The sequence below is a fragment of the Anoplophora glabripennis genome, unplaced genomic scaffold (genome assembly GCF_000390285.2).
Source record: "Anoplophora glabripennis isolate ALB-LARVAE unplaced genomic scaffold, Agla_2.0 scaffold324, whole genome shotgun sequence".
Classification (NCBI taxonomy): domain Eukaryota; kingdom Metazoa; phylum Arthropoda; class Insecta; order Coleoptera; family Cerambycidae; genus Anoplophora; species Anoplophora glabripennis.
In genome coordinates, this window is record NW_019417495.1 from 115,905 (window position 1) to 129,602 (window position 13,698).

General features: G+C 32.0%; 1 protein-coding gene across 1 annotated transcript in view; it reads left to right on the top strand.

The window, feature by feature from the left end:
• Window positions 1-7,213, top strand: part of LOC108911097 — a 114,677-nt gene extending 107,464 nt beyond the window's left edge. Inside the window, exons 3-5 of the mRNA XM_018715932.2 lie at window positions 4,028-4,290; window positions 5,197-5,462; window positions 5,564-7,213. Coding sequence (XP_018571448.1) covers window positions 4,028-4,290; window positions 5,197-5,462; window positions 5,564-6,921 — 1,887 coding nt within the window. The 3' untranslated portion in view covers window positions 6,922-7,213. The remainder of the gene's footprint in view (window positions 1-4,027; window positions 4,291-5,196; window positions 5,463-5,563) is intronic.
• The last annotated feature ends 6,485 nt before the right edge of the window (window positions 7,214-13,698 follow it).

Sequence of the window (13,698 nt, forward strand, 5' to 3'; positions counted from 1 at the left end):
TACGCAATAATAGGAATGTAATTATGGTGGAGAATATTTATACTACTTTACTGATTTGAGACTTGCTGTACTCAAACGGTGAATACTGCACTTATGATAGACATATATGTATAAGAGGTTACAATTTATAACTGGCAAATATATATAACATTAAATTAAAATTGACTTTTGAAGTGAGTTAACGTGCAAGAAGACCATTTCAGCGGAGTGCTCCTCTCTATACCTATTATTGGTTACCAAGTGAAAATAGAAAGAAAGTTGCCAAGTCACTTATTAGAAATGAAAATGTAAATTGGAATAGTAGGAAATGAAGACCTCCATAAAATTAAGTCTTTCTAGCTTGAATAATTAAAGTTCCTAAAACATTTGATTCTGCAAGCTTATTATAATCATTGAACTTTCGAATTAAATAATATACAAGTACTACCTACAATAATTCTGAGAAAATGAGTTTAATTGTCAATAATTATCTCTGATTAAACTCAATCTTAATATGGCCCCTTTAAACAAATATCCATTATTCAGACAAAATATCCTTGAAGGTTAATTTTCTACCCATGAATGCAATAATTTTTTTATTTTAGAATAATCACATTAATCAAACAGATAGTAATTGATTAAACCCATTATTGTAATGCCAGCGTAATAATGAGAATGAATATGCCTGTTTGATTACCTTAGACGTTTCAAATTGCTACTGAAGTAAACAAATAAGAGGATTAATATTTTCGCAAGTGATGTGTAAAGTAAAAGGCTTGTTTGTAAGTGAGGTCAAGCACCTATATAGAATTAGACTGATACTATATTTAGTAGTAAAATAATTATTGAGCTACTATAGAATTCATCTTACAAACGAGGAATGGAATGATCATTATTAATTGGAAAATAAGGTTCTTACTTCTTACTTATATTTTATGGTACCATGCGACTGGTAAAACAGATATTTCATTTATAATTTTGTAAAAGTTCTTTGTTTTCGAAAATTTTTTTAAGAATAATAAACAGGGTTGTCCAAACTGAACATGTAAATGCTTCTTAATTAATTTCAAAAAGTTTTATATAATAATCTTGTTTTTTCAAACTCCCTACTCAAAATACCTGAATAATATTATAAATTAAATATACGAAAGGAACTATATTTTACTCATTAATTTTGTTATTTACGCCAATAAATGTTTGGCCCAAGTTTAATAATATAGCTAACTGTTCCTTGAGGAACTGAGGATTAAAAATAAGGTAGAACAAGTTCAATGTATAGGCATTAAAATTAATGTAAAGGAAATTAAACATGACTGGCCTACTTATTTGGTAACTGCTTTACCACTTGAGGTCAAGATCAAGAGCTTACTGTAATATTCACTGTGTCCCTTATTTCACGCAACACTGATTTCGATTTCGACTTTGACTTCGGAAATAACTGGAATTATTTGATTTTTAAAAAAATGCACTTCATTATAGAATTTTATATTTTCTGGTAGTTGAAACTATTTGTGTTTTAAATTAGGTTGTGGACATTTAAATAAAGAAATTACGCACGAGGAAAATACTATAAATATAGCCTCCGGCCTTTCATAGTATAACTGGAAAAAGTTTAAATGGTAAAGACTTTAGTAAAGATCATGATACACAGTGGCGTCCTATATTTACACTTTTATACGGTTATAATTTATATTTATATTTTTATAAGGACCTGGACAAATTTGAATTTGGGACGACAATGCCATAAGAACGTAGTTTACTCTTAATTCTCTGCAGATCACGCATGAGTCGAGTGAACTGTCGTGGTATTTTGGTTCAGTACTGTCTGACATTTCATCATGGAAAGACTTAGCCCGGCACAATGTCTACAAATAATTCAGCTATACTACGAGAATCAGCGTTCTGCGAGTGTATTTCGTGCTCTTAGACTCTTAGAGTAACATATGGTCTACATAATCGGCCCACCGAACGCACAATTCGCTACACCGTCGAGAAGTTTGAAACCAAATTTTCATTATTGGATAATACGCGACCAAATAGACGGCATACAGCACGAAGTGCAGAAAATATTGCGGTGGTAGCCGAGAGTGTACGTGATAACCATAATGAATTAATTCGGCGCCGATCTCAACAGCTTGGCTTGTCGTATGCAACAACTTGACGTATTTTACGTAAGGATCTTGGTTTGAAAGCATACAAAATTCAACTCATTCAAGAATTGAAGCCGCCTGACCTTCCAAATCGTCACCGTTTCAGTCTTTGGGCTCTTGAACAGCTTGAAGAAGATCCAATGTTCAGCGATGAGGCCCATTTCTGACTTAATGGCTATGTTAATAAACAAAATTGCCGTATTTGGGATGAAGAACAACCCGAAGAACTTCAAGAGCTGCCATTACATCCAGACAAAACAACGGTTTGGTGTGGTTTATGGGCTGGTGGAATCATCAGTCCATATTTTTTTAAAAATGAGGCCGGCAGGAACGTAACTGTGAATGCGCCCGTTATCGCGCCATGCTAACGGACTATTTGCTGCCTGAAATTGAAGCCCGTAATCTCGATGACATTTAGGTTCCAACAAGACGGCGCCACTTGCCATACAGCCCGTGCAACCATGGCTTTATTGCGAGAACAATTCGATGAACAGTTAATTTCACGATTTGGACCAGTGAATTGGCCTCCTAGATCACATGACATCACACCTCTAGACTTTTTCCTTTGGGGCTACGTGAAGTCCAAAGTCCATATGGATAAGCCGAATACGATTGAGGAATTGGAAGCCAACATTACTCGGGTCATTCGTCAAATTCCACTCGAAATGCTCGAACGTGTCATCGAAAATTGGAACTTCAGAATGGACCATCTCAACCGCAGTCAAGGACATTTGAAAGAAATAATATTTAAAAAATAAATGTCAAAAATAGTTTTTTTTTGTATAATAATAAAGATTGCACCATAAAATAGAATTTTGTTATTTTTTTTGTTGTTGTTGAAAAAAGTACCTCTAAATGAATCACCCGTTATATATATTTGTGGATATATCATACTTATGTGCGCTTATTCAAACTTAAACGATGAAAGGAGTTTTTCTTAAGAAACAAAAAAGTAGTTTGTTGAGGCAACTATGAAATTACGAGTAAGCCGGACGAAGTGTTGATGATGACCAAAAAATTTAACAGTAAACCTTATTTGTTGTTTTCCGAGTAATCCTGTCATATACCCTACCAAAACCTACCGTCTTTTAATAAATTGTGAGCTTGCCAACGGAAGATTAACTTGTTAATCTTATACCATTTTAATGTTTTTATTAGGATTTCGAACAAGAGTGCGAGTACCTATCAATCACCAAAGCATCTAGCAAAACAATATTTTTTAACTGTAAAAATTTGTTTCTTGCTAAGCAGTGGGGGCAAGAAAATGCCAGAGGTATATTTGTAATTAGGGTACAGAAGTTATATTTTTAAAATTTTTGTTTGTGATTTCTTACTCAACTATACAACACAGATAGAAACGAACATCACTAGCAGGCCCAAATTCCAAATACGTACGCTTTTATCTTTAAACAATTTCATATTTTGAAATTTTTTCTTGTTTAAAAAATCTCTTCACTAATTCGACCCACCTAAATTCAATTCCAAAATTTGTATTTAGTACCTAAAATTGGATTAGGATGAGCTTTTTTTTTTAAAAATAAAAAAGAATTTCGAGGTCCAAAAATCACTTGTTCTAACAATAAGACCAGGTCAAAACCAATATTGAATTCCTTGGACCCGATTTTAGCGCCGTATTACCAGAGTAATTATTTACTTATTTAGTTATACCTGTTTACTACTATGACGTAAGAGTTCTACTTTGAATTTCTTGTCTTGTCAGATAAAAATATCTGTAGATCGGAAGTCGTTTAGCTTCTAAAAATATAAACATTATAGTGTACCTAATTTTTTTAACAATAAAGTAGAAATTCAGCTTTTCCGCTTTGCCTACTACATCCATTTTACCTTATACATTAAAAAAAATTTACTGGATTGAAGATAAAGTACATTTTTTTCAGGTGTACCACATGTGTGATGGACTTGGCAGGCAATTCAGTTACACCTGTCCAAACGCCACCCTCTTCCAACAAAGAATGCTCATATGCGACCACTGGTATATGGTGAACTGCAGCAGGGCTGAGGACGATTATAGTGCTAACCTTCTAATAGGACAGCAAAAGCCATTTGTTGAAGATACTGGATCTAACCCATTCCATCGAACCCCTCGGCCTGATTTATTGACTCACCCATCCAGTGAATCCGAGTACAACATAATTTACAGGTAGGATTTTGGTTCGCATGAGTAAATATTTGAATGAATACTTGTGAATAAGAATTTCGAAAAATTCTAGTGATTTTAAGGTAAATTAGTAATACCTGTGTAATTTGTGTGCAAAAATAAGTGACTGAAAGTTTTAAATTGGATTGGAATATCGCATGCCGATATGAATAAAAAAGGATTTTAGTGGCAATTTGTTCTGCTTCCAGCTATAAACAGATCAACTGTTGTGTTTTAATTTTGATTTTTTAATTATCGGTAAAAGTGCTCGGTTTCATGACTTCCATGGCGTTGTTGCGTGCAAAATTATGCACAACAAAGTACCCATAAATCTGAAATGTACGACTTACTGTCATGTAGGTCTTTACAGCAAAGCTTTTAAATTTATAACACCTTGGCTGTTTTTAGTCTTTAGTTAACTATTACCATGATATGAACTATTACCGAACTTCTATTAGAGGGGAGGGGCAACTGCTCCCCCTACTTCAAAAACGGCACCCGTGATCATAAAACAATTTATATTTAACAGCTTCTTATAGTTTCAGTATTGATACTATTAAAATCATGATGACACTGGTTACAACAGCACTATATAAAATATTTGTTTTGCTTCGATATCTTTATAATTTAGATTTTAGATAGATTTTTGAAAAAAAAGCAGACAAAGGATATCGCTTCTAATGAATTAAGTGCACGGTTAAACTTCTGACATATTTACTGAAATATAAATATTTTTAAACATATTTAATGATTTCTTGATAATATTTTTATAATAAAAATGTCATATCAAACAAAATATAACCATTTTAACCTTTTAATAGATAGAACAGACAGATAATGTTTCACCCTGTAGAACTACCATTTTTTTATTAGCAAATGTATGTAGTCATTAAATTTTCTTTTTAATAGGACTGGAAAGGAGCGTGATAAAACTCGTACAAACATAGTTGGTGCTGAACAAGAAAACGAACAATCAGCAGACAGTGATGAACCAACTTATTTCCCTCCCAGTCATTGGTCTACAGCTTACTCTTCCCAAACTTCTACCGTCAGGCCTTTTAGGGATAATAATGAAAATCGTAGGATTTTAAATCAGGGTAGCAAAACTATCTCTTCTGGGAAGAAAACAAGGGGAAAACCAAAGGCTATCAATTTTGGTTCTTCCAATAGAAATGGTAAAGTACATTTTGAAAACTATTTTCTCTAACTATTTGAGTATTTAGCAATATGCATTTTTCAAAACTTTCGACAGTTTATTAATGACTATAATTTTCAGGTAACAACTTTGAAAATTCACCAAAGTATAAAAATGAAGGAAAATATAATGCAGCTCCAACTGCAGTACCTGTAAGTTACAGATCCAATTTTAGAGCTACAACACCAGTCTTTCCCGTAAAGGTAGAGGAATCATCTGAACCTCCAAATGATGTGGGGGTATTACCCCCAATTCCTTACAGGAACACAAAAACCAAAAACAGAAATTCGCAAACTGATCAAACACAGGTTAATTTTAAATCCAATTTCCCAGCAACCACCCCAGTATTCCCCTTAACGGTGGAGGATAGTTCGGCCGCTCCCAATGACATCGGAATATTACCGCCTATTCAACAAACAAGTAGACAAGCTAGAAACAAAACAAGTAGGAGACCTCAGGTTAATTTTCAGTCCAACTTTAAAGCTACGACTCCTGTATTTCCTTTGACAGTTGAAGAGGCATCTGAAACTCCGAATGACCTTGGGATACAACCACCTGAAAAAAATGATGTAACAACAGAAAACACACCCCAAGTAAATTTCAAATCAAACTTTCCAGCAACCACGCCAGTTTTTCCCTTAACAGTAGACGATTCATCAGTAGCACCAAGTGATATAGGAATACTACCGCCAGACTCAAATGAAAAAATAAAGAATAATATTAACATGCAAACCGAAGTCCAAGTCAACTTCAAATCTGATTTCAAGGCTACGACTCCAGTGTTTCCAGTCACGGGTGATGATTCATCTGTAGCGCCTAGTGATCTTGGAATACTGCCACCTGAAAACGGCCAAGTCAATTTCAAATCAAACTTCAAAGCTACAACTCCGGTTTACCCCAAATTTGTTGAACCTAAGGAAAAAATAGAAATTTCAAATGTCCCACTTCAGAAAGAAACTCATGTTAACTTCTACTCAGACTTTAAAGCTACCACTCCAGTTTATCCTAAATCTGTTGAAGCAACAAGTCCGGATCCAGGAGAAGTAGGGTTATTGCCGCCACAATCCAATGGTACCAGACCGCAAGAAGCTGAGGATACTCCTAGTTCAAATGAGGCAGTGCCTGATATACTGCTATCACTTGTGCCTCCTGAGTTTGATCCAAACTTTGAGAAAACCCACGAGAATATTGAAACAACACCATCAGAACCATCTATGTTTTATCAACCTCCGAAATTCGACCCCGATTTCACCGAGTCCGATTCCCAGTCAAACGTTAAGCTAGGAATCGAAATAGAAAATATTATGAAGTCTTTAAGCAAAGAGCAATGGCAAAATATACGACAGCGGTTCCATATACCTGAATACGAGTTTCCTTTAGATGATGCTACTAGGCCTAGTTACGACAGTATTGCCAATTCGTTTGGGAATAAGCGATAATACTGAAGATATTTAGTTACCCTCAACGAGATATGGCAAAATTTAGTGAAGTGTGAAGTGGTACAAACTTATTTTCTAATACATTTAACAAATCAAAAGACATGAACTGTAAATAAGAAGTAATGCTAAAATAATTAGTTATGCACTTTAAATTTAATGAACAATATTTTTTGCAAATATAGTAAAAACGTAATGATGGCCATATACCAAGAAAATTAGTAAAGTATGAAATTGAATTGTAGTTTTTAATATTCATAGACCATTTATCTAGAAGCCCAAGTATTCAGAAAAAGCAATAAAGTATGTTTCAAATAGACATAGACAAACAAGTTGAATAATTACGAATATTTAGTGTAGAAAATGTAAGTTTGATTGATTATTTTATGATGATCCAAATTTTACTAATTTGCTTCTACTTTTCTTTTCTTGAGCGAAATTATTTGTTTTCTATGTAGAAGTAGACTCTAGATATTTGTTTATTTCTTGAATCTGATCTCCAGCAATTATTTGTTTTGGTTTTTCTTTTTTAATAAGAAAAAAAAATATTAATGAATATTAAAAATTAAAGTATGTACTTATTATTAGATTTTACATACAAGGTGTCGAGTGGCTATGAGCAAAAAATTTAAGGATACATTCTAAGAGATTTTTTTTTCAAATTTGGTACAGTTGTTATTGATAACAAGTAACAAGCTACATCTACAAAAAAATATCAATTAATTGATAACAATCTGTCACATGCAGTTTTTCAAAAAAAAATAACAATTTCAGTTTAAAGATTATTAGGAAATCTTAAAAAAATATTCTCTTGTTCCAAGCCGATAAAACTGAGAAAGTGAAAAAAATGGTACAATTGAGATTTCGAAAATTTAGCATTTTTATATTTTAAGTAGAATCACCCCTTAAATATTTTGGCCAATGGTTTCTAGATACCCTGTACAAATTGTTAATTTTTTTTAAATGTAGTGTCATTTAGGTAGGGATATTTCTAAAAAATCAATAATTATGCTAAGGATAATTTTTAAGGAATAAATCTGTCCTTTGCAGTACAGTGCTTTCATAAATGATTACAAGCCACGTGACTAGTAATTTTGTTTGGAACAGTAATTTTATTTCCTTCATGTTGCCAAACAAATTTCAGTAAATTTAAAAATGTTTAAACCAATAAGATCAAGATTACTTTAAAACACAACGTTCTGTTGTGTTCTGTTCTCGGCGATTACGTGGCTTGTAAACATTTATGAATGCTCCGTATAACTTTTCACATTTCAGGATTTATCGAATTTTCTTTAGTCATTTACCAGTAAGTCCTATATATACAAATATAATTAAAATTACTGGTAATGCAAGACAAATTAAATTGCAAACATTATTTTGTGGAGAAATTAGCTTGAATTAGATTTTATACCAAAGCAATTATTCTTGGTTTAAAACTGCCACTGGTTTTTGGTTTCGGTGAAAATTTTTATATTTATGTTCTTGCCATTTAAATGAGATGGAGATTTAACTAGTCAAGAAACCACTTTAAATGGCATGAATATTGTGGTAGAGAAGTAGATTTATTAACAATGTACATAAATAGAACCCTAAGTATATTTATTGATAGACAAAAAATGTAGCAACTTAGATGTTTAAGTTTTACATGTGTAAATTTATAAAATAAAAATTTGAACGAGCACGTTATTTTTTTTTACTTTTTCTACCTAAAAACAGAGAAACAGAAGGATGCATTTATTATTCAGCAGACAAGTTTATGAATGCATCTGTAAGATTTTAGGCAGGGTCATATTACACTAGTGGAAAATGATGGGCAAACAAAAAAAAATCATATCCATATCTTCACTTTTATTTATTTAAAACAATGAATTCAACATAAAGAAATTTCTTCATACATTTACTAATTAATTTTTTAGAGGCATATTAAGAATTTCATTTTGAACTCATAACCTATTTTGAAATTAATTAAAAATTGCTTTCTGCTAGTATATCTTTATAATCATGCAATCAGACAATAGGACGTGATCACTACCTGGTTAAGATGGATATAACGAAAAAAAAAAACAGATAAACGAAGAAACAGGGAAAAAAGTTGTAAATTAAAGAAAACCAATTATCAGAGAAGATATACTGAAATATAAAAGAAAAATTTAGAGAAACAATGTTTGGAAATGGAGTAAAGAGAAATGGGCAAAATTTAAAAATACTATACTGAACACTGCTACGCTAAGTTGTGAAAATGGAAATAATAAACAAGAATATGAAAATACAGATTGGTGAAGTTAGACCATAATAATGGCAAAAAAAAACTAAAAGTGGTGCGATAAAGATAACAAAATACGAATCATGGACAAAATTTGGAGAAAAAATTAGAGAAAGCTATAGACGATCAAAAATTATTCTATGAAACAATAAAACATAGAATTATAAAAAGTATAATATGATGAATATAAAAAGAAAGAGTAAAAATACAATAACTGATAAAGATCAAATAACGGACTGATAAAGACATTTTCATAAATTAACAAAAGTGGAAAAAACATAGGAAATATAGAAACAATTAAGAGATACGAACTCCATGTAAATGAATATCTTATCAAATTAGAGTGCACAAGTGTCACATATGCACCGAAATAGTGGAGGGGAGAAAACATAAATTGCAATATTTATTTTAATTTCCAGGTTAGCATATTTCTATTCATTTACTCGTAAAATTGAATTGGTTGTTTGCTTACTTCACTCGTATTTATCATACTACATTTAATTTCGATACAAAAGGAAAACTAGCGACCCTAGTGTTAAAAACTATATGTAGTTTCTACTACTACATTGACAAGTTTTGTCAATTTTCCCATGAGTTCAGTCTCCTTGTCTAGTCTCCTTGCCATAGCCAATAAAATAGGATATAGTCCGGGCGAATAAGTTTTTTTTTTTTCAAAAATTGGGCCTACCTCGAATTTTATAGGCTTAAAATGAAGTAAAAAATACACAGAATAAAAGTCTAATTTGTGTATTTGTAGAAGTCGAGCGTCATATTGTTTATAACAAAAGAAAAAAAATAATTGCTCTTTTTTCAGTTTTTCGCTTATATTTCCAAAAATAAGCCTCTAATAGACATGAGGTATACTAATCGATTTTGTTCCTGAGGAAATTTACTACAGGATAGGCTTTTGCGAAAACTCGCAAATTTTTTTTTTACTTTGCAAAATTAGCGACGAAAAAAAAATGTGCAAAATTTTCAGCATTAAATAAAAAGAAGGAATTTGACTGAAATTGGATGAAACTACAGGGAAATATAACTTTTCGGGTACTCAACAAATACCCGCAATCCGGACCCCCAATTTTAAAATGGCGGCCTATTGCAAAATTATAAAGTCGAAAACGCAAGCGCGTGTATCTTCTGCCCAAATCAAGGTATCGAAATTTGGTAAAAAAAGATCGAAAGGTAATTACTTTATCTCGTGTATGTGTAAATTTCAGGTTTTTTAGGTGCAAAATAAACGTTATTAACAAAAAACCAAAAAAAAAAAAAAAAACGGTAAACTAGGGTTCTTATCTCGGCAATTTTTTAATATACAGATTTCAAACCAATTACATCAAATAGTGCTTAAAAAAACATGAATTAAGAAAAAAAGCGTCACGATCTGATCAATAGGAGCCATAATAATTTTTTTTTCTTTAAACGGTATTTTGGCTGTTCTATTTAATATTTTGTAATAAACTTGTCACATAAAGTAGAAGACTTCCTTCATAGGCTGAATTTTTTTTGATTCGATTCGACCAAAAAGTGACCAAGTAAATGTTCGTTAAAAACAGTGTGATCCACGCGGCTGAGCGGTAGCCAGGAGAGGGGAACAGTGTGACATCATAGTGCCCATACTGCTCTCGTCTTCTCAAAATTCTTACTTGACAAATGGATTGTGGCACTTAGAAAGCAGCTACCAGGATATTTTTTTTAAATCAACTTATTTTTTCCACTCTTTCGAATGGTGTAAGCAAAAATCTGTGAACGTCATCGCCAGATCCCAAAAAATACATTTTTATTGACTTTTCACATTTTCTTTTGTAATTTCATTGTGCTTTCGATATTTTGAAAAGTAAGGAAGGTTTCAAAGAAATAATTGACTTTTATTTTTGAATATGTAAAAAGACCTCCTAAAAATAAGTTGATTTAAAAAAAAAAAGCATTCCGGTAGCTGCTTTCTAAGTGCCACAATCCATTTGTTAAGTAAGAATTTTGAGAAACGTTCGCAGTATGGGCACTATGACGTCACAGCACTTCCTTTAACACACGTTTATTTGGTCATTTCTTGGTCGAATCCATTAAAAAAATTCAGTGTATAAAGGAAGTCTTCTACTTTATGAGCCCAAGTTTATTACAAATTGTTGAACAGAAGAGCCAGAATACCATTTTTAAGAAAAAAATTATTTCGGCTTGTATTGGTTGGATCGAGACTTTTTTTTTTAAATTCAGTTTTTTTAAGCACTATTTGATGTAATTGGTTTGAAATCTGTGTATTAAAAAACGGCCGAGATAACGACCTTAGTTAGTATTTTTTCTTTTGGTTTTTTTGTTAACTTTTTTATTTTGCAACTTAAAAATCTGAGCTAGACAATGTAATTATCTTTCGATCCTTTTTTAACGAATTTCGATATCTTGACTTGGGCAGAAGATATACGCGCTTGTATTTTCGACTTTACAATTTTGCAGTAGGCCGCCATTTTGAAATTAAGGTTCCGGATTGCGAGTATTTGTTGAGCACCCCAACAATTATCTTTTCCTGTAGTTTCATCTAATTTCAGTCAAATTCATTCTTTTTATTTAATGCCAAAAATTTTGCACATTTTTTTTCACCGCTAATTTTGCAATGTAAAAAAAAATTTGCGAGACTTCACAAAAGCCTATCCTTGTAGCAAGTTTCCTCAGGAACCAAATCGATAAGTGTACTTCATTTCGATTAGAGGCTTTTTTTAGGAGATACAGTAAGACCCCGCTTAATGCGTAGGATACGTTCCATCAAAGTAGAGCGCTAAACGAGGCTATCTTGACATGTAAATAATGGGGTTAGGGGAAGATGGATAGAAAATTGATTAGGTATTAAATTTAATAATTATGTTTTTTTTAATAAAAATAAAACCAAACATTTATTTCTTACAAAAATAAAAACAATATAAATGAATATTACTTATAAAAACAAATAAAATTCTAAGTCAGTCAGATCATTCAGTCTATTCTGTTTCCAATTTTCTGCCTTTTTGTCAAGAAGGCATCTAATGTAGTTTGCGTTTTCCTTTTGCGTTCTGTTAGAAGTTGTTGATAAGTGGATAAAGCATCTATAACACCCCGTCTTGCTTTTGAACTCCTGTCAAAATTTGGATCATTTTCAACAAATTGGTCCATAATTTCAGTTATAGTGGTCAAACTCCTTTTTACAAACGCAATCGAAAGTTCTTTTTGCTCTTCTTCGAAATCACTACTATCAATACATTAATGTCAACAAATGTTTCGACTGATAAAAATGCGTCCGTACAGCACCGCACCAAACAAGAAACACAACTACACTGTTTCGGATAGGTTATGTACATATTTGGAAACCTAGCACTGCGCACAATTTCGGGGAATCCCCGTAGTGCTGCGAGCAATTTCGGGGAATCCCCGGGTTGAAATAAAAGAGCGCTAAACCGAAACAGCACTAAACGAAACAGTGTTAAGCGGGGTCTTACTGTATAAGCAAAAAACTGAAAAAAGAGCAATTTTTTTTCTTTTGGTATAAACAATATGACGCTCGACCTCTACAAATACAAAAATTTAGGCTTTTATTCTGTGTATTTTTTACTTAATTTTAAGCCCATAAAATTCGACGTAGGCCCGATTTTTTAAACAGGCATGTGTTTTGTCAAATTCACCCAGATTAATAATGAAGGTGGTTTAAACATGTGTATGACAATTGACAAATTAACAAAAAGAATATATGAAAAGTGAATGCCAAAGACAATAAAAGAGGAGGACCAGGAAAATATGGCAAGACAGAATATGAGAAGCAGAGAAGAGAGGAACAATTTGGGAAGGAATCAAAAAAGTGGCATAGGATATGATGGAGAGAGTGTAGATCAACTCAGCAACAAACTCACCTGTGTTTTACACTCAACGGTAGAAATTAAATAACTAAAATTTTATCATTCCATATTTTTTTGTATTTATGTTTAAACCTGTTTTTCTCCTCTCTTATATCTTAAAATCACTTTGTATATTTTACATAATTTCTTGGCAACAAAAATCTATTCGCTGGTGGTTAGGTTATCAGACTTTCAACCACATTATTATAGTTTTACTTAATGCTAGCAAATAAACTACATAAAAAATGTAACCATGTTTTAAATTACATACATCTTGGTGAATGCAATCAAAACAATTAGATGCAAAATAATTTACAAGATAAAAAATTACGTGTTTTTTTGTTAAAGTTTTATCATCCTGTACCACAAAAAATTAAACATTACAGACCGACCAATATATGAACTGTCTCTTATTTTTCGTCAGAGAAACGCATGTAGAATTTTTTTAAGTAACACCCTGTATAAAATCAAAATCTACATTTCCTAGTGTGTTCTCACACAAATAATTAAGACAAATTTGTTTATCTACTTATTAGATCAAATAAGTTGTCTTTTTTATTGAGAATATTTTCGATAAAAACATTTATCTCGTCCAACGACTATCCAAATTTCAAAGATTCAAACATACTTAAGAAACACCATTAAAAAAATAAATTTTTAATT